General features: G+C 33.1%; 1 protein-coding gene across 1 annotated transcript; it reads right to left on the minus strand.

The window, feature by feature from the left end:
- Window positions 1-9,504: 9,504 nt before the first annotated feature.
- Window positions 9,505-20,170, minus strand: LOC130636733 (cysteine protease ATG4B-like). Its single transcript, XM_057446562.1, has 14 exons — window positions 19,955-20,170; window positions 19,707-19,778; window positions 14,619-14,717; window positions 14,396-14,439; window positions 13,645-13,699; window positions 13,459-13,531; window positions 12,860-12,939; window positions 12,325-12,581; window positions 11,957-12,035; window positions 11,697-11,776; window positions 10,861-10,923; window positions 10,581-10,637; window positions 9,975-10,092; window positions 9,505-9,742 (listed from the first exon to the last, which is right to left on the minus strand). The coding sequence occupies exons 1-14, from the start codon at window positions 20,079-20,081 to the stop codon at window positions 9,666-9,668; spliced, it is 1,281 nt and encodes a 426-aa protein (XP_057302545.1). The 5' UTR covers window positions 20,082-20,170; the 3' UTR covers window positions 9,505-9,665.
- Window positions 20,171-21,240: the final 1,070 nt, after the last annotated feature.

Raw genomic sequence — 21,240 nt, forward strand, 5'->3', positions numbered from 1 at the left:
ACCTCCAATCTCTAGAAAACTTTATTTTGGTGCTAAATATGAAGAAAGAAGAATGAACATTCTAATTATTGCTTTAATAACTTTAGGTCTATTGTGCAGGTGGGCATAAATTATTGTACCTTGACCTTCTGAGTGGCCTGGTTAGGACATAATGTTGTTCAAAATGTACGAGGATGGAGAACATCAATGACAGAGATCTTACTTGAGGCGTTTTGTAGTCCTCTAACATCAAACACTCAGTATGACAGTTAAGGCTCTTTTAGAAGATAAATTATTCACGGGAAGTTACTAAATATGGTCACAGAAAAATATTGCTTTAATTTAATTTACGTTCAAATGCACTATGAGTTATTCAATAGATTATTCCTCATCTGTTGATCTGTTACGTCAAAGCTTCATTCATTCTCACTCATTACATTCAAGAGTGAAACTTCACTGCATGATAATTCTGTACAAGTATCTTCTGGTGATGATTTTTCAATAATTTTTGGTATAATATAATATTAACTATTCCATTAAGTCTTCTACTTCTAGTACACTTAATGTATAATTTATTTTCTATTACACAACACTCTTCTCACGACTTTATAGGGATAATCGAAAAAAGCAATTGAGAAATAAGAATAATAACGAGTCTGGTTCGAGTTTTAGTATCCTTATAAAAAAGTGTGCGTGTCTCAACGCATCACATTTTTAAAAATTGTTTCCTCAATTATTTTTATAAACAAAAGTTCACTGGTCGTCCCATTTAGCTGCTTTAAATTTGCGCTAACTTAGAAGCTACGTCTAGCCTGCTTTAACATTTTAATTTTTTATTGTGTCTTAAAAGCTTATTTATAGTAATTGGCCTTAGATAGGCTTCAAACTTAGCATGAGTCGTAGTCACAGATCGATAATATTAAGCTGCGAGTCGGTCTGCATTATGTTTGAAACATTCGTGGGGCAACGCGCAATATTCTGCTGTTTCCGGTCTGTAAAATTACTATGTAACGCAAGAATTTCAAAATAAGCTGCCAATGGATAAAAATAGTATTATTGTGCTGGGAAAGAAGAAATCGATGTATCACTGTTTTAACCCCTTCTTCTCTTTCTTTTCTTTTAACATTGTATGCATCCTGATTTTTGTGATGCCAGATAGATGCTTTTATAAAGTATTTCCTAGAGATTGATCAGTTGTGAGTAGTGTCTAACAAAAGAAAGGCAGTGCAGTAGAACTTAGGCAAGGAAAACCACAATTAGCTTTAGATACATTGGCATATATTTATACTAAATGCTGTTTACAAGTACTAGTTGGGCTGTAAATTAATATTTTAGAGGGTTCATCTATCGTAGCTAGCTAAACAGTAAGCTATTAAATTTTAGTTGAAATATAAGAAATTGTCACAAAACCTAGCTATAGCTAGCTGGCTAGCTAGCTAGCTATAGTAAGCTAAGTAAAGTAAGCTTAGTTAAGCAGTCTAATTTGTATTGCAGATTCTGGTCATTCCTACAGCATTTTTTCTTGATATTTTTTTGGATTTAAAAAAAAAGGTTTTGTTAAATAAACGAGAAAATACTAAAAGATTCTTTTGATTTCGATGCACCGCATATATTGTACATGAATTAATAATAGTTATTAAATAATTAATTATGACCCTGCTGTTAGCTTTTTAGTCCATTAGAACCAAGCTAACTTCCTTTTAACCATAATCTTTAGTCAAGTGCTTTTAAACAAAATAATTATGACAAAAAAACAAACAACAACAAAAATAATAACAAATAGACATAAAATGAATTGTATTTTAGTTTTTAAAGAACATAATTGTCATTTTCATCATCAACACAAAATGCGCATCTCAATTTGACAACATACTTCAATCACAAAACACTGCATATCGTCTGCGCATGATCTTCTAGTGTTATCTCCTTCCCACTCAGAATAGAAATCATCAACATACCATATCTTATACACCGTATTTCTTTTAACATGCATATTGAAATCGTTGAATTCAATAAATGGTGAAACACCATTAAACCCCGGCAGAAAATATCTGTCTGATGGAGCTGGGTTAGGGAGTATGATATTATCAGCTCCATCTGTGATGACAGTGTAGATTTGTTCTGGATATGCTTGGCAACCCCAACGGGAACCTTTCCTTGCACAATACGGACAACAGTTTAAGGAAGCTTCCCCAACATGATTTAGTTTCAACTTCAACAGTTTACCACTCTCGCGAAAATGAAACATTCCAAAGCTGTCATCTCTTGTACCAAAACAAACATTGGTCGCTTGCAATTTCCAATTATTAACTAGGCGTATAAAGAACGGAAATTGTGCTAAATGGTTTACAAAAACGTTAGGGGATGCGACGAAAAATACCCTAGTATCTTTGCTCAATATATGGGTAGATTGGGCATGTGCATCACAAGAAATACATGAATTTTTGCAACCAACATTAGAAAACAACGTATTGCAGGAAACTGAAAATAACTTTGTAATAAATGAATTTATTTATTCACTTATTTATTTTATATTTTGATTTTTCGCCATGTTCTAGCCCCGTTAAGGGAGTGCATATTTAAAGTTATTTTACCTACCATCCCATTGACATTTGAACCGTTCCATACTGCTTCGGTGTTGACATTCGCCGTGTTTGCACATATTGTTTTGTTGACAAAATGAAATGATGGGCTACAAAGAAGTAAATAGGTATGAAACGCTTTCTATATTTTAATAGTGGCGTAAACAACTTAAGATTTCAAACTACTTGACTTCAATTTAAAATGAAGCCAGGAGTTAATTTATTTAAATTTTAGACGCAGAACAATCATTGTGAAAATATAGTTCACCTTAAATGTCAACAGATCATTTACTTCTGCCAGTTTTGCAATATGTGGATCTCTTTGGTTCTTTTCAAGAAGCCAGCAATCTCCCAATCCATCTTTCAGGCTGTTTTTCTTGTAGAAACCTCTATGACAACTATGATGGCTTTGGCATCTTAAAATGCAAGACGACTTCGTTATTTTTTGTAGATGTTTGATGATACTCTCATTTGGGTGTGGAATGTCGTATGCTACATCGTAAAGATTAGCCTTTGAACCAATACCTTTGATCAGCAGCAAAATTATTGTCCATGGTTTTACTAACATATTTAATTCTCTCAATTTTGCGTGTTTGATGTCAACATTTTATAAATGCTTTTTGACTTCAGGAATAAAATTTTCCCACTTAAAATATGGTACAAAATTAAAATATAATGGTAATTAAAAGGCATATTGATGAAATATTTAGTAACATGATGAATATGGCGATACAAAGGGAAGGGTGAAAAGCATTCGTAGTACCATCACGACATCACGATCACCACAAACATCGTGCGATTATTCACCACGTATATCATATTTTAAAAAATCGGGTACTTTAATCTGAAATTCCTTAGAGGATACGTGCTTTAAAACGTTATTTTTTCAACTAATTTTTACAAGACTTACCATGTCATGCGACACCTTGATCTTGGAACAAAAATAAAAAAAATAGTATTATCTGTAACTTTTTCACCCCCACACCTTTTCCATTCCTCTTACTTAATAAAAGATAAGTCCAAACCATAATTTCTTCATATTAAAAATGGAGAGAATTTGACACTATAGAAAAATTCTTACACTGTTTTATAGAGCAATCCTGACGAAGTCCATAACATCCTTGCCCCTTCCATAACCTTTTAATAGGCTTGTCCAAATTAAATTAAACTTGGCACGCTTATAGTACGTCATCAAAGGAACAAAATCACTTTAAACATTGGGTTATGCCAACACTTTCTGTGACATCATTGATAGCTTGAAACTTGTCCAAAATACAACTATTTTTTAAAATTCAATTACATTAGTTTTAGTACGAATTTTAACATTCTGTTCAGAGTTTCTCATAAAATAGATAACTAAAACATTCTATGGTTTTTCATAATTCGCATGAAAAAAACACCAAAATTTGCCCGAAAATTCGATTTTTGGAAAAATCTACAAAAAGGACTAATCATTGATCTAAAATTACCAAATGATTTTCCTTCATAAAATAAAATTTTTGTTGATAGTCTCAAGTTCTAAGGATGGTCGTAACGAAAGTTATTATTTAAAAAGTTATTAAAATTTGACATTCAGGTGCCTTATAGATAAATATGAAAACTCATAGCAGAATAGAGTTATAAAAAGAACACGGCAAGGCAAATATTGTCAAAAATATATTCTAATTAATACATATATAAAAACTATAATTTTAACAAAAAATCCTTTGGTCAGCAAAAACTAATGCTGACAGTTATAATTACATGCATGATTTTTAATTGTCATGTGACAGACACAAATTGTGTCAAGTTTTATGAGTAGCTTGCTAGCATAAGATTTTGTTTTGGTGATGGTTGTATCACTAGAAGGACGGTGGAACATCAAGTAATTGGTCAGATGTTTTCTTGCCTTAATCCCGTTTGAGATTAACTAACATCAAAAATGCGAATGAGAATATTACGCCGGTTTTTTATAAGACATAGCATTGAGACTAGATTGACATGATTAAAGGGGCTACGAAACGATTCAATAAGCTCAATCCCCGCACATTCTGAAGACTGGCGTGTAATAAACAGACCACTAAAAAGGAAATTATACACACTTTAGAACTACATAGACGTCTAGACATTAATTACTTTTTATGTTAAATATACTACTGTTTTATTTTTATTTTCTAAAAATGTAATTTTTTTCGTTCAGTCCTTTTGGCGGCAAAGCTACATATATTAAATATCAGTAAATCGAAATTTTGTTTTGATGAGGGAACAGAGACAACACGAAGAGCTGTATTTCTGACAGTCACATAAAAGTTATTTAACAAATTTTCCGATTTTTACATAGTTCGCATGAAAAAAGGCAAAAATTGCTCGAAAATCCGCTTTTTTCCCGATTTACGGATTAAATCGGAAAAAAAAAGGCTAATCGAATTAATCATGTGACCAAAATTCTCAGAAATGTGCTCACTTGCCCGAACCTTTAAATGACGCGACGCCTCACCTATATAAGTGGCGTTGAAGCCATTGCACTTAATTTGTAAGTGACGCCTGACTTTAATTCTTTGGGCAACAGGTCTTTAAATCTGAAGAAGTTAGATAAGCGAGTGTGACTTCTGGAAACAACAGAAAGTTTACAACAATGCAAAGTAGATTTAAAAAGTTTTTCTAACTTCGTTCTCGTTTGTAAAGATGTTTTACCTAAAAAAAAGGAAGAAAAATCAAAATGTTTTTCTTCTCAGCTGTGTGGGTGACTTCTTTGGTTTTGCGAGATATTGGAAAAAAGTGTTTTATGACCTTGTCAATAAATAGTTCTGAATAACCATTTCGAATAAAGATATCTTTGATCCTAATAACCTCATGATGGAAAATTGACCAACTTGAACAAATTTTAAAGCAACGATGAAGCAAAGTATAAATTAAGCCGAATTTATAGCTTTCAGGAATAAAACTATCGAAGTGGGTGTACACTCCGCTAAAAGTAGGCTTTCTATATATGGATGTATTAAACTTTCGGTCCACATCGCGAGTAATGGATATGTCAAGGAAAGATAATTTATTGCTTTTTTCCGTCTCTGATGTAAAAGAGATGTTGGGATGGCATTTATTCAAGTAATTTTGAAATTTAGGCAAGTGGTCCGGGGATGAAAACAACACAAAAATATCGTCAACGTACCTTTGAAAGTAGACGGGTTTGAATTCTGTAGGACAATTGTTCAACCAGTTTTGTTCATGATAGCAAAAAAAAGCATTAGCCATTGTGAGGCCTAAGGGTGAACCCATACCCACTCCATCTATTTGTTGATAAATTTTGTCATTAAAAATGAAATATGACTCCTTGGTAGCTAGCTCTAAAAGAGATTTAAACTCATTTCTAGTTAGACCTTGACACCTATCACATTGATCAAAGACCAGGTTGGTACATATTTCTATCGTTTCATTTAACGGAATGTTGGTAAATAAAGAGTCAATGTCAAGGCTGGCCATATAGAGACTGCCATCTTGTTGAATGATGTCTTCGGCAAAGGAGAATGAGTCATGAACTGTATATTCGTTTTTCGTGACATTAGATAAAGCGAGCACCTCGGAGTGTCTCCCTTACCAGGTAAGAAATCAACCAAATCTAATTGCACGGCAATTAAAGATCATCTTAAAGCCTGTCACACCACATCATCTCTTGACGATTTTAGTATACTCTTTAGGGGTAACAACCGGTATTTGCTAGAGATTAAAGAGAGTTTGTTCATAATGCGGGATAGTCCCCAGTTGAATAACAACATTTGATCTGCTCCATTGTATTTATACAATTAGTATTTAATCTGTAACTATGGTTACTGCTAAACTTGTATATATTTAGGAGAACTTTGTACGTTTTTGATTGGTTGAAAATGGGTGTGTGAAACACCCGAATCGGTGCAAATAATGTAGTTTTTGTTGTTGTCAATAAAATAGTTGACGTCAAATAATTTTGACGCGTCATGCATTGCCAAAAGTCAAAGCTCGTAACAGTATGCTGCTGAACCTAGTTGAACAGCATGTGTATAGATTAAAAGTAAGAAAAAGGAGGAGAGAACATCAAGATTGCGATGCAGATGGGTACGACACAACAAGGAGTTGTGAGGGTTATATTGAGGAATTCAAATCAAAACGACTCACGAAATTTGATGTGTGAGAAGCAGCAAGGAAGATCTATCGTTGGAATAGGGAAATTGAGCAGGAAAGTAAACAACTTTGAATAAGCCGAAAGTTTTTCTGCGTATTTTTCCGTGCGGTCTGTCAAATTTTCCCGAGGCTTTAAATTTGACATGGAAAAGTAGCCTAAGCTTTGTCAAGTCTACTCGATAAGATCAATAAAAATCTATGCAATAAAGAGGAGAAATGAACATATTTGTATTATGATGCAGCTGAGCGTGGCACGCTTCAGAATGGAACAGGCGAGAAAACATTAAAAATTCTAATTTTTACAGAGCATAAATTTCTATTTTTACTTTAATATTAATACATCATCTCCAGTTTTTCTGCTATCGATATCTGCTTATTTAAAGTTCTTAGAAGTTGCTTACTTTCCTGCTGCATTTCTCGTTGGAGCGGTAGATCTTCCTTGCTGCTTCTCATAGAAATTTTGTGAGTTAGTATCATTTTGATCCATCATTCCTTGTTGTATCGTACACATCTGCATTATAATTTGGATATTCGCTTTTCCTATTCTTTACTTTTTTTAGCGTTCTGTTTAACACTGTTCAAGAATGCAGAAAGTGTAACCTCTTCTTCAAAGCTAAGAGGTTGTTTTTATATCGACCCAGCTTTCCTAAATAGAGACAGCCGCAAAAATTATATTTTTTCTGGATAAATCCTTTTTCTTGGAAAAAAGTAAAATATTTTAATGGGATGTTTGGATTTTAAATTTGTGTATATATTTTTACATTTAAATTTACGTTTTTTGTTAATAAATTACTTATATGTGGAAAAATGGTGATAAAAAAATTCGCCGATTACTAGTTATATCTTAATTTTCTCGAATGGCTGGAATTTGAAAATTTTTTTAATCATTTAAATATTATTAACAAGTTAGCAGTTGTCATCATTTCAGTCATAAATGTTTTTTTTTCAGATACTAAGCATGGTAAGAAAACAACAATCGCGGAATAAGTAAATAGCGTTTCAATCTAAGGCCCAGTCTCCTCAATCGCTGTAAATTCCCAATACAGCTTATCTCACATCTACCGTTAGAATCAATACGGTATTTCTCATCATAGGATCAAATTTTGGTCCATAAATTCGTAGCTGAATGAAACAAGCTATTTGGCGAGAATTAAATTTCGCAGATGTCCTAGTGATTGCATTTCACGGAATGCAAGTTTAAGAAAAAACTCACAAAATAGCTATTTATTTTTCGCTAAGGAGAATTTCAGTGCAACCCTTGTATATTAAAGTTACTTAAAAGTCGACCTTAATATTAAATATTCTACTAAAATTCCCAACATATTTCTGTGTTTTTGCAGTTACTTTGGACAAAAGGTTTCACTTGTTTCTGGCTAATCCAAAAAAATGTACAATTAATTACACGCATTAACAAAACAGACCGCAAAATATTACTTTAGAGCAGATCTGAAATTTAATCCTTGTCAAAAACGTCTAAAACTAAAATTCAATCTTTCAATCAATCAATCAATCAATCAATCAATCAAAGAAATGACAGATATTTCACTTTTTCCTCACATTTCAGAACATTTTTTTGAAAAACTGACATTTTTTACATAGTGGACCACCCTTTTAATATTAAATGTTCATAGGTAACGTGTTTTGCACAAAAATATATTTCCAGCTGCCGCCGCTATAGGGTAAAACCAATTCGCTACTAAACACGCCAATATTATTTTGCTGTCTATTGGTTTAAGAAAGCCAATTAAATTCAAATTTCCACCATCCAGAGTTACTCTTTAGCGTCAGTCACCTTCAAAAAGCAAAAAAAAAAAACAAAAAAAAAAACAAAAAAAAAAACTCTGATAACTAAATTCTTAAAGATAATCTAAAAAACAAAATATTTATGCTTTCAAAATTTGTCGCAAATTTAAAAATCTTTTCGCGTTTTATTGGTCAATTATTTTTTTATTTTATATGTAGTTTTTGTATATCCCGTCTACGACGTCTGTCAAAATAGATTAAATCATTAAAAGGCGATGTAAAATCGGGGATAGATGTTCCTTCCCAACAGTTTTAAGATGAACATATGGAAAAAACATCACTAAAGTCTCACGTAAGAGGAGCGCCAGATAGGTTATTTACAGACACACGCGACAAATGGAAGGGTAAGCCGTATAAAATATTTTCGCTTTAACATCAAAACTACTAAAATATTGATAAAACATTTATATATATAACACTACATCATTTCAAATATTTCGCGAAAAGAAATTTTCGCTCAATACAACAAAATTTCGCGATTGTAACAAGGGATAATTTCACGTATAATTTCAAGTATAATTTTAATAATAAAGATATTAAAAAATGGAAATTTGTGAAAAAAATCATTATTCGTAATTTTAAAACACAACCGCGAAATTCTCTTTTCGCGAATGGTTTATAAAGTACATAATTGTTCATAAATATGAGGAAACAAATAAAAACAAAGAAGCAAAACGAAAAAAGAAAAAATGGAATTAACTACTGAAACTTTAATTTGTTTGTTTCATTGTTCTTTGTATTTAAAATATAATTATTTCCGAATTTTTCGTTGGCGATGTATGTTGAATTGCCTAATGATTTGCTTGGAATTACCGAAATGCATGTATGAATGACAGATACATTCTTCATAATAATAATGAAAACACGAGAGAATATACCCTGGTAAAACTTTCTCCACTTCTTGCGCTCATACTGATACTGGTAATATGAGAAAGATAAATACTCTCACATCACAATCGCGCTTGGAAAACTTATATTGGTAAACGCTGACGAAGGAAGATGTATGTTTTTGCAAAAAAGATTATCTACAAAACATGCAATTTATGAATTCTAAAATATCAAATCAACGGACATAATTTTTATCAACGTTTAGAATCGATGGACGGGCGCGTCGAGACAGCGTTTAAAAGCATGCAGCGTTCAAAAGCATGTACACGTTGAGGTCGGTCATAGAATCTCATATTCTCCACTTGAATCGAATATTTTTTCTTCGTCGCCGTAATCATATGTTAGTTCTGTGAAATCTAGGGACAGAACAAACTTGAATAGATTAGTAAAATATTTTCAACATGAGGCCTGAGGTTGTTAAAAAAAGGCAAAAGTAGTTGTGAATTTTCAATATTGTTTGTTTGAAATATTTCTGTAACGAAAACTTTTTATTCAGCATACCAAAATGGACGAAAAGCTATCAAAATTATGAAAAGTCGCAAAAATTCACATTTTTAAAAAAAAGAAAATAAAAGTATTTACTTTTACCTGATTTTGAGGATTCAAGATCATGACACGGTCTTTTTGGAAATTCAAATGGCGGCCAGTGGCGTGGTCTTTTTTTACATATTTCAAACATTGGTCTCTTCTCCCGATCTATAACAAGCTGAAAGGAACCAAGAAAGCACCTATCATTATTCCTGTCTGTTAAATACAGCTTCCAAGCTAACTTCCGTAAAAATACATAGTCCCTAAGTGGGTGTAATAATCTTACACAGAAAAAATCTAGACTGGTATTGCAAAAATAAATATCCTTGACTTTTCTAGGAGTCCTGTATTGCTTGATGTTAGATGATGTTTACAAAAAAACATGTATTTACGACAATTAAGACTGTCAAATTTTGTGAATTTTAAAAACATTAAAAATTATTTTTCCAGACATCGGGATAGATATAGGAAAATTTATAGTAAAAATCTCATCTACATGACTTCGAAATAAATCATTTGGTATGAGTAAGGGGTTTGTGCAGAAGGATCTAGCGAACGAATTTAGTGAAAAATAAGAAGTCGGTATTAGTTCTCATTAGCCGTTGTAGCGGGAAGAAAACCGGTACAGTCAAAAAACACATCTTTTAACAGTCTTTATGATTTTACCTCCTGAACAGCTTGCGTCCAGTCATCAAAATCAGCTTCTGTATGACAATAAAATCCCTAAAAAAAATAATAATGTCATCACGTACATTAATATGCATTAGAAGACATGACCGTACACTCCGTAACACATAAAAGAGGAATACTTAACTAATCAAACACAAATAAAAACAGTTGTTGACAGGGGAGAAAAAAATTCTTGACAAAAAGAGTACCTACGTGGTACATATATAAACAAAAAAAATTCTTAACAAACAAGAATGGTGACAACATTAAAACATACCAATGCAATAGATGGATCAAGTGCTGCGAAATTCATGAAACAAGGATAAACACAATGATAACTCTAAAAATGAAACAATACTATCGTAAATTCACTAATAAACGCCCAGTGCGTTTAGGTGTTTAATTAATTTTTCAACTTTTGGGGAAGGAAGAGGGGGTATTTATTGGAAAGGGCATTAACAAGGGCGTTTTTTAAAATTGTTGGTTTTGTATTTAAAAAGATTCTTTAGTTTAGAGTGAATCTCGTGTCTTGTCAATAAAAACTTCTGCATCTTTATCCAAAAGGTTAAAGGCAACATTTGCCTCTTCAAAATCTTATTCTGTGGGATCGTCCTCCAAGAAAGGATTGGTTTCCACAACGTCCACATGATGCAAGGCTCCTTGCTTGCCACCTTCACTAACATTATTTTTAATATTTCTGACGAAGGTGTCTATGAGAGGGGGTGTTTATGAAATATTTCGTTTTTTTGAGGGAGAATTTCTTAGAAGGAGCGTTTAAAAGAAGGGGGCAAATTACGGCATCTGCATAAAGTCTAAATTTAAAATTTTTTTGCAAATAAAATTCATTATTTGGTCGAGGAGAGTTTTTTCTAAAATAAAATATTCAGAGGAAACATGAGATTTTAACTGTTAATTCGTCAAGTATCAAAGCAATGGAAAAAGAAAATTCACTCACTGAGCACTCATTAAAACTCAGAGGTTTACAAGTTTTCCGAAATATTCCTTTAAAGTTAAAGCCCACGTTTTTTATAAAACGCCTATTTGACCTAATCACAGGCGGAAGAATATATAGACAGGGATCACAGAGAGAAGAACAAATAGACAGAGTTTTACTTCGTCTGGTATACTGCTGTATCTTTCTGGTTCAATAGCAGGTTGTGTCGTGTGGGGATCCAAATACAACAACCTATCCCCTAGAGAAAAAAATGCAAGAATCTGATTTTCTGACTGTGATATATTATACAAATTGATACAATTTTAATGTTTACAAATAAAAAATAGTTATTTTAATCTAGAATTGTAAAGACGTTCTCCTTGTCTCCATATGGCTGATTTTAGAAATTGAAACAAAAAGACAAATATGCTATACTCACCATTAAATCCAATAAAATAATGCGCATGATTCGGCTTTCCACCAATCACGCCGAGAGATTGTTTTAGTGTAAACATAACCTTAATTAAATAATACACGAGTTCACAGGTTTGCTTAAAGACTTTTTCTTGCGACACTCTCATTGGTACTTGCAGAACTATTTTTTGTGAAAAATCTTAAAAAGAATATTAGCATAACATGTTTTTTAAGGTTACTGCCAATAACCTACTAAATTCTTATACTGTCAATACTAGACAACAAGCTTAAATTGTGAAGAAGTGTGTAACCCCTTTGTTTGTTAGCCTTTTTTAGTATTCCAACTGATGACCTAATTTACATCATAAAAATGAATCGCAATCGCTTGCTTACTTTTAAAGAAGGATAATAATCTGAATTTACTTCAGACAAGCCAAGTCGTAGTGGGATAAACAACAGTAACGGCCTCCATTCTTCTGACGATTCACTAGTTTCAGAGCTCCTGCGTTTTCTGTGTAATTTCCCATCGTGGTCTGCATGGTGGCTGGAGTGAGAAGAATGTGAATGTCGGCCAGACCTTTTGTCAGAATGTGAAGAAGAGCAATCACCATAACAGCCCCAAGTGTTAACGTTTGATTTACAAAGTTTTTCTAAAATGGAATAATGTCAAAAACATTTTTTCTATGGCTATTGCTATAATCCCACTTTTGAAATGGAGCTAGATTTTTACAACGTTGGTTTGTACGTAAAGAAAATAACAAAATAAATGTCAATCTTTCCCCCAATAACTTTTTGTCACTTGTTGTTTTAACTCTTTTTGCCTTATAGACACGGCATACTATATAACCTAAAAAAATTTAGCAATGCAAACACTAGAACAAACTAGAATAATTTCAATACTGTAAGTGCAGACTGAAATTGCACTTACTTAAGTCTTCTATAACAACTGTATTATCCATGGCGACATGTACTGCAAGATCACTCCAGTCATCAAACAACACTAATTTCCTGAAATATATACTCTGCAAAATATAGTCGTGGCAATCGGAATTGATGTCGAAGTTAATACGATGAATAAAATAAAATAAAAGATGATTTGTGTAAATATAACTGGTGCATTACGATTGGTGAAAATGGGATTGATGCAATCATGATTGGTGCATACGACTTGTGCAGATACGATTGGTGCAAATATGATGGCACAATATGATGGAAACAAATGGGCAAATGAGATTGGTGCTAATATGCTTGATGCAAATCTGATTTTTGTAACTATAATTGGTGTAAATGAGATTGTTTGAAGTAATAATCATTGAGGTAAATAGGTTGATTTAAAGATGTTGCAATCCCTCCAAAGTTGTCAAATTATAAAGTGCAATGTATATAATTAATAATATTTATACATTTTATTATTAAGCTGCAAAATATAGATGGTATAAATAATATTGAAAAAAGTAAAATTTTTAATGATAATTGTTATATGTAATCTTTATAATCTTTATTTAAATGTTTTTAAAGAATACTTACTTGATAACTTGAGCAACAGTATTAGGACCAAACCATTGACCAATTTCCTTCCCTTCTCCTACTCCCATTTGGGCTGAATTATATATATAAAAAATCTCTCATTAAGTAGTCGGAATCATAAATACATCGTTGAAAGACTGAAATAAGTAAAAATGATATCTTTTGGGGATAACGTTAAAGTAATACCTATTTGGTGAATTGAATACAAGCTGTCTTTCTTATCCAAAAACGAACGTAAAATCTAGAAACAAAAGCTTACATTGAATAATACAGATTTAGGTATTATATAAAGTTCAATTAAAAAATCTTTTACCTGGATACATAAAAATATACATTTCATTTCAATTAAATAGATGTACAATGCATGGTTTTTGAAAAAGGAGCTTGTAACGTATGTGTACAATAATGTCTCTTTCCTCTCAGTATTATCATGTTAAACTAATTATTTACTCGCACCATAAAAAAATGTTGTACAAGTGTTCATACATTATCTAACAAAGTTTAAACATTGCTATACTTAAATATAAAATAATTAAACATGGTTTTGTTAAATTTAAATTCAGTGTTACAAAACTTTCTAAAAATAATTACACATTTTATCTTTAAAATTATTAATAATTACATTAGAACTTTTATGGTTTATATATTATGTTTTGAGCATAGTTTTAAATGGTAACCAAAGTACAACAACTTAGTTCTAATATAAAAATATTTTTGTCATATAGTACTGTATGTCATTTCTGCCAAATCTACCATATCTAAAACATTCTATCAGACAAAAGCAGATGTTTTAAGAATTATACTTTCAGATGTGCACAACTTCATTTGTGCATCTGCTATCAACAGGCATACAATATATCAATATATATGTGGTACAAAGAGTACAACAGGAAAATTAGTCAAGTCCTAAATATGCAAAACAAAGATATAAACTTGCCATCATATATTTAGTTTCTTTTTTACCTCGTCTCCAATCCCAATCTGAAAGACGTAAACAAGTAGATAATTCAACCTTTTGTGCAATTGGGCATAGCACAAAACACTTAAATAAAGAAATTTGGTGCAATTCTCTTTGTATACACTAATGAACTTTTTAACCTGATCCCTTAGACAATCAGACAATTTTTTGAACAAATGATAAGCTAGTTTAAAAAAATTACCACGTCCCAAATGTCTGCAGAGAAGAGCTTGACCTAACATCATCTGTCCACAACGAAGCATACAACCCCATCCTGAATCTGACATAGGACCAGTACCACCTAGAATATTAAATATTTTTGTACTACACAAGCAAGATACATATTTCTTTAAAAAAATTTCTTTATTTCTTTGTGTAAGAACATTTTTTCTGGTCTCGCATTGTCAACAAATTTACCATTAACAACTTCACCATTTAGAGGTTGTAGTAAGGTTCAACTTATGCATGGATATGGATTTATCTTAAAGTTACTGTAGCCTTTTTGAGTCTAATAAGTTATGATGAACCAAAACTTTTGTTATTAAACATTCTTTTTCAAAAAATAAGCGGTGAAAAATGCCTGGTAAAAAAATTAATATGTGTTTGATGTTAGATGAGTCTATGGCCCAAACATACAAAATACATGTGTTTTGCAGGCGAGATAACATAAATTTTTATCTAAAATGTCACTAAAACTATATACACACATTAATTTAACTATCCAATAATTAAAATGATTGTTTTGTTTGTCAACTTTTCATTATCAGACCATTTCCTGTGATAACATTGCAATGATTAACCATCTTAGTTCATCAAAAATTACATCCTCTTGGAATTACAATTCGTCTTAATATCATGTTTTACTGTCATGAAATTTATAACATAAAACTATGATCACCTTAACAGTAAAATTCAAATGTCTGGGCTTTTCGCCGTATATTAGTGCAAAAAAGTTATGATGTTATTACGATGTTCTAACAACAGCAAGAATTTTTGACAGTTTTTTAACAAATATACGTTTTTTATAATAAGTAAAATCTGCTCTCATGTTTTCTGTTCTTTTTTTTTAACCTTTTTAATCTGATCTGTTCTTATTTTGTTCTCTTAATGCTATAATATCTGCACTTTTTTGGCCAGTGAATCATACATCACGGTGCCTTAATTTAAGAAACAAAACAATGCAAGAAATCTAAAATTTAAAGTAAAGTTTAAAGTTAGGAAGGTCAGAAAATTTTAACATTTAATGTCACCCACAAAATCAAATTTTGTGAGTAATTATATAGGGCTTATACAAGCTTATACCCACAAAATTTGATTGCAAACCAAGTTGAAGATCCTGATTTATTAAGTCGTCAGCAAAAATAAGAGGCCTGGGACGAGCAATCGAATGTCGTTTTAGCAAAAAAATTATGTTAATCAATTAACCTTTATATTATCTATGCATTGATAAAGTTCTAAAATTACTAATAAAAGAAAATGTCCAAATTTGCTATTACTAAAATATTTTTTTATTTTTTTTTCTCGGCTTAACGTACAACATAACACTTCTTACACAGGCCTCATACAACCTATCTTTTACCTCAATTGACAGGACTCTGCCAGTCAATAAAGGAAGTAACTCTCTAAACTTTTTCCAAGCAGAACCTATCCTGCAAGTAACACTTCTTCCAACACCCCCTTCACTGCCCAACATATCACCTAAGTAACAGAAGTTCCTCTAACGAGCCACTGTTGTACATCATTAAAGCTGGAAATACTTCATTCTCTATAATCTCACCTTTGCAACGCTTGCATACAAACTGTATGCCAGCTCTTAACCTTCCACTAATACTACTGCACTTCTTATGTACCCAATGCTTGCAAGTCTGACAAAAAATTGAGTTACTACCAACCCCTTTCCTGCAAACTCCACAAGGCCACTTTCCAACTACAAGGTCACACTTGGCTGCAATGCTACTTATCATGACTTTAGACTTTGCTGTGTTTACCTTCAGCCCTTTCTCTTCTAGTCCTTTCTTCCACTTCTCAAACTTTTCAACTAATTCTTCCATCGACTCTGCTATGAGAACCAAATCATCTGCATACAATAACTCCCATGGACAACCTGTTCTGAACTCCATCGACAGCGCTTCTAAGACTAGAATAAACAACAAAGGACTAAGTACAGAACCCTGATGTACACCAACATTTACACTAAATTCATCACTAAGTGAATCGTTAATCCTGACACGACTTCTAGCATTGCTGTACATAGACTGAACCATCGTAACTAGCCACTCATCCACACCTAATTTTCTCATAGCCCACCAAATAACTTTACCTGGCACTCTATCAAAAGCTTTCTCTAAATCTACAAAGGCAAAATAGAGATTCTTTCTCTTTCCTAAATACTTTTCCTGAAGCTGTCTGAGTAAAAATATTGCATCTGTAGTGCCACGCCCTGGAACAAAACCAAATTGCATCTTATCTATATCAATTCTTTCTCTAAGTAACTTATCAATCACTCTTTCAATAACTTTCATTACTTGATCAACCAACTTCAAACCTCTATAGTTACCCCTTTCTAATGCATCACCCTTGCCCTTGAAACAATTCACTATTACACTCGACTGCCACTCACTCGGAATAGCACCATCCTTTATAATCTGGTTAGCAAGACTTGTAATAAGCTCAACTTCAATATATCCAGATGCTTTTACCATCTCTGCAACAATACCTGATACTCCTGCAGCCTTGCCATTCTTCAATTTCCTAATAGCCTCCACTACCCATTCTGTCTTGATCTGCATAGCTGGCCCTTCTACAACATCATCATCAGACAAATTATCCTCGTCCCAATCAAACTCAGTGTTACGCAACCTCTGATAATGATTCTTCCAAGCTACCCTTTTCTCCTCCACTGTGCTAGCCAAAACACCTTCATCATTACGTATACACTTCTCACCTACAATATCTTGATTAGTCTTCTTTATTTGCTTTGCTATCTTGAATACCTCATTGCGATGGTCTTCCCTTTTTAACACATCTGCAAATCTGTTTCTCTCTGCTTCTGATTTTGCCTTATACACTGCTGTACGAGCGCGACGCTTAGCTTCTAAGTAAATATTTTTACTACCACCTGACTTCCACTCTTTCCAAAGTTTCCTCTTTTCCTTTATACACTGGTCAACCTCATTATTCCACCACCAGGTCTGTCTATGTCTAGCTGGTCCTTTCGTCCACCCACAGGTATCATCAGAAGCTTCTAGAAGACAATTCTTCAAAGTAGTTCAAGTACTTTCAACATTGTCACTATCACATTGACTATTGTAGGATAACTGCTGAACTTTTGCACTAAATTGTCTTGCTACAATCTCTTCCTTCAGCTTCCAGACTTTTCGACGGGGCCTGTACTTTCTCTTGGCTTCTTTGACACTCTTCAAGATAATATCACAAACCAGCAACCTATGCTGGGAAACACACTCTTCCCCCGATATAACTTTCACGTCCTTCACCACTTTCTTGTCTGACTTTCTAACCAAAAAGTAATCTATCTGTGTCTTACAACCACCTGACTCATATGTTATCAGCCTACTCTGTCTCTTACTGAATGATGTGTTGCAAACCACCATGTCCGCAGCCATTCCAAACTCAAGCAATCTCTCCCCTTCCTTATTTCTGCTCCCAAATCCATAGCCTCCATGCACACCTCTATAACCTTCAGATGACTTCCCAGCATGACCATTAAAGTCGCCGCCCACCATGACAAGTTCAGTGTCTCCAAACTTTGATGTGACTGCTATTAACTCATCATAAAACTTATCTTTATCTTCCTCACTGAGTCCACACTGTGGAGCATAAACTGACAGAAAAGTGACAATCCTATTACCTATCAAAAACTTTATCACTATAATACGACTATTAACACGCATAACATCTATTACTTTTTCTACCCACTTCTCTGCAACGAATATGCCAACTCCTCCATATCCATCACTATTACCAATCCAAAAAAGCTTATACCTTGCCCTCCTACCTTCCACAAATCTCACTGAAGCTCCTCTCCACCTAACTTCCTGAACACAACACATATCAACAGATCTACGTTCTAACATTTCAACTACTTCACCTGCTCTACCTCTCAGAGTACCAACATTTACACTAGCCATCCTCAACCTAGTGTTATCTACCTTGTGATGTGATAGCTGGGTAACGGTCTGATGATGCTCACATCTGACATTTGTCCTACCGTGCGTGACACCTTCACTCCTTAGAGTTCCAGCCCCGTTTACGCGGTTTGTCTGATTAACTATTCTTACGGCCATTAATAAAGAGTTTTGGCATTGTTTTACAGCTGGATGCCCTTCCTAGCGCCAACTGTTAACAGACCGAACTGGGTGTTTTTTAAAGTGACACCATCACTATGTGGCATTTCATGGGACTTCCACAATCGCCCCTTTAAACTAAGGTATGGTGGAGGACGTTCAACTCCTCTCTTGTCTCTTAAGGAGACCCTTCAGCCAAAATATGACAACATAATTCATGCAGCATAATTAAATCTGAAATTTTTAAAATGTGAATATCTTGAGAATGAAAAGAGATTATGTTAAAATTTAAAAAGACTTGTTAACCAACTTTTTAAGCTCTATAATATAAGTCTAACATCATTTTATACCTCCCTTTAAATTATGAATTTGAAGCAATATTGAGGACCTTTATTCCAGATCCTTGGTGATATTGGCTGAAATGATGACCCACTTTTAATCTTACTTTACACCTTTTATGTTATCCTAGTTAACTACAAGCTTTCTTCTATAAGGTTAAAAAATGAGTTTTTCTCAAAGAAAAGCTTAGACACAAACAAATAGCGGAAACTTAAATTGACCAATGTGACTAATCGCTTCAGAGGCCATTTTATTTTATCTGAGTTATTTACCAAGCCTGGTCACATCTTACTCTGGTAAAAACTTCATGGCTATATAATGTTTGTTAGGGTGAGTGAAACCAGCCACTCGAAATATTAGGGATAAGAAAGGGCTTTCCCCAATATTGACCATGTGAGCAAAGAACAATAGAATTAGCCAATCAAAAAGCACAGCCAGTTTCTGACCACAGAAAATCAGTTTCACACCCAGCATAATTTTTACCACCTTAACTACTCCGATTTTCCAGGCAGTGGTAAGAAAAATTATGCTGAGTTTCCTGCTACTTTCATGTCAATTTTTCAGCAAATTAAAATGCTTGGGTATATCACTGATATCTACTTACATTTAGGGTTTTATAGTAGTTAGCTACTTATTTGAAATCATACCTATAGCTGGATAGTTTTTTCGATATGTAAACCAAAATCTTGACAGAATATCAGCATTGAGTTTATCCATTTCTGAAATGTACGAAAAAGTAGTTTAACCTATAGAAAGTACAAATAACAAATACTCATTAATACTATAAAACAGGTTTTAGGGTTTTTAGCAAAACGAATTTATCGGGGAAAAAGAAACAACCAACACCATAAAAATGCATCAACAACACAAAGAGAACATGATGTAGCTAACGAACCTTCATCAGGTTTGAAGTATTTTCCAAGTATCCATACTGGTTGTTCCAAATTAAGATTGCTTTCAACAGGGTCGGATGCTATACCTTCGTATGTTAGAAACGCAGCATCCATCATTGGGCCAGCCATGATGCGTGATGTGATATTTTTTAAATTTTAAGGTTTTGATTGTGCCTCATTCCGTCGCCATATTTATTTTTGTTTTTGATGGTCCTTGTATTACCATCAAAATACAAGCGCAAACGGTCGTCGTTGTCGTATACGATAGTACTCTCCCCCCTGGTAATATATTTTACTAAACTTTGCATTTCTAATTTAGAATTCACTATTATTGTCTAATTTTTCAAAATTCTAAAAATTTATAATCTATTTTGAAATTTTATCTGTAATTTTGTAAAACTTTATGAACAAGAAAAATAATGGTTAAAAATGATTAACGGTGGAGAGCACTCCGGTTTAAACAAATGACATTGCAAGGTTTGTTTGGCGCCTTCCAACGCTTGTTTTTAAAATTTGTGGCTGACTAGCTGGTAAAAGTTCAAGATGTGGATACTTTCTTTTAGATTCTTGTTTTATTATTTATAGTATTGATGACCTTTTTAGATTTGTCCTTATGTCATATAAAAACCTTTAGTTATTTATCCTAATTACAAGAGTCTTGGATTTGCAGAATTATTAACTTATTCTTAGCTAGCTACATAAAAACATAAACATATAAACAGGCGCAAATAAGCCAAAAAAAGCCAAAACCTTGTGCCTTTACAAGGTTGCATGCTCTGGGATATCAATAATGAGTCATCTGTTAAGAAAATCATAAGATTTTTCCATAGCTGATATCAATAAATAACCATTTTGTTATTTAATACACTGAATCAGTGCCATGTTTTTCCTGCACACGTAGAAATGGAGGTAATGTGTCCACTTGGTTTGTTTACTTTTTACGTAATCAATAAGATGCGCGGGCAAGTAAATATCAGGATTCTGATTCCATGTATCCAAGTTTGGCAGATATAATTCTAATTAGGCGGATGCACCATTTTGAATTTATGGCTAAGACGACATGTTTCTCCTAATTAGGCACCAATAGCACAAAATCTGTTTAAACAACTAACACCTGCTTTTTTTCCAAATTGCGTTTCTACAGACCCTGCCTTTATTTACAAGGATAAAAAATTTGATTTGGCTGCTTGATTTTGTAATAAAAGGGTTAAACTAGACCCTCCTTTTTACGTAATCAATAAGATGCGCGGGCAAGTAAATATCGGGATTGTGATTTCATGTATCCAAG

The sequence above is a fragment of the Hydractinia symbiolongicarpus genome, chromosome 3 (genome assembly GCF_029227915.1).
Source record: "Hydractinia symbiolongicarpus strain clone_291-10 chromosome 3, HSymV2.1, whole genome shotgun sequence".
Classification (NCBI taxonomy): Eukaryota; Metazoa; Cnidaria; class Hydrozoa; order Anthoathecata; family Hydractiniidae; genus Hydractinia; species Hydractinia symbiolongicarpus.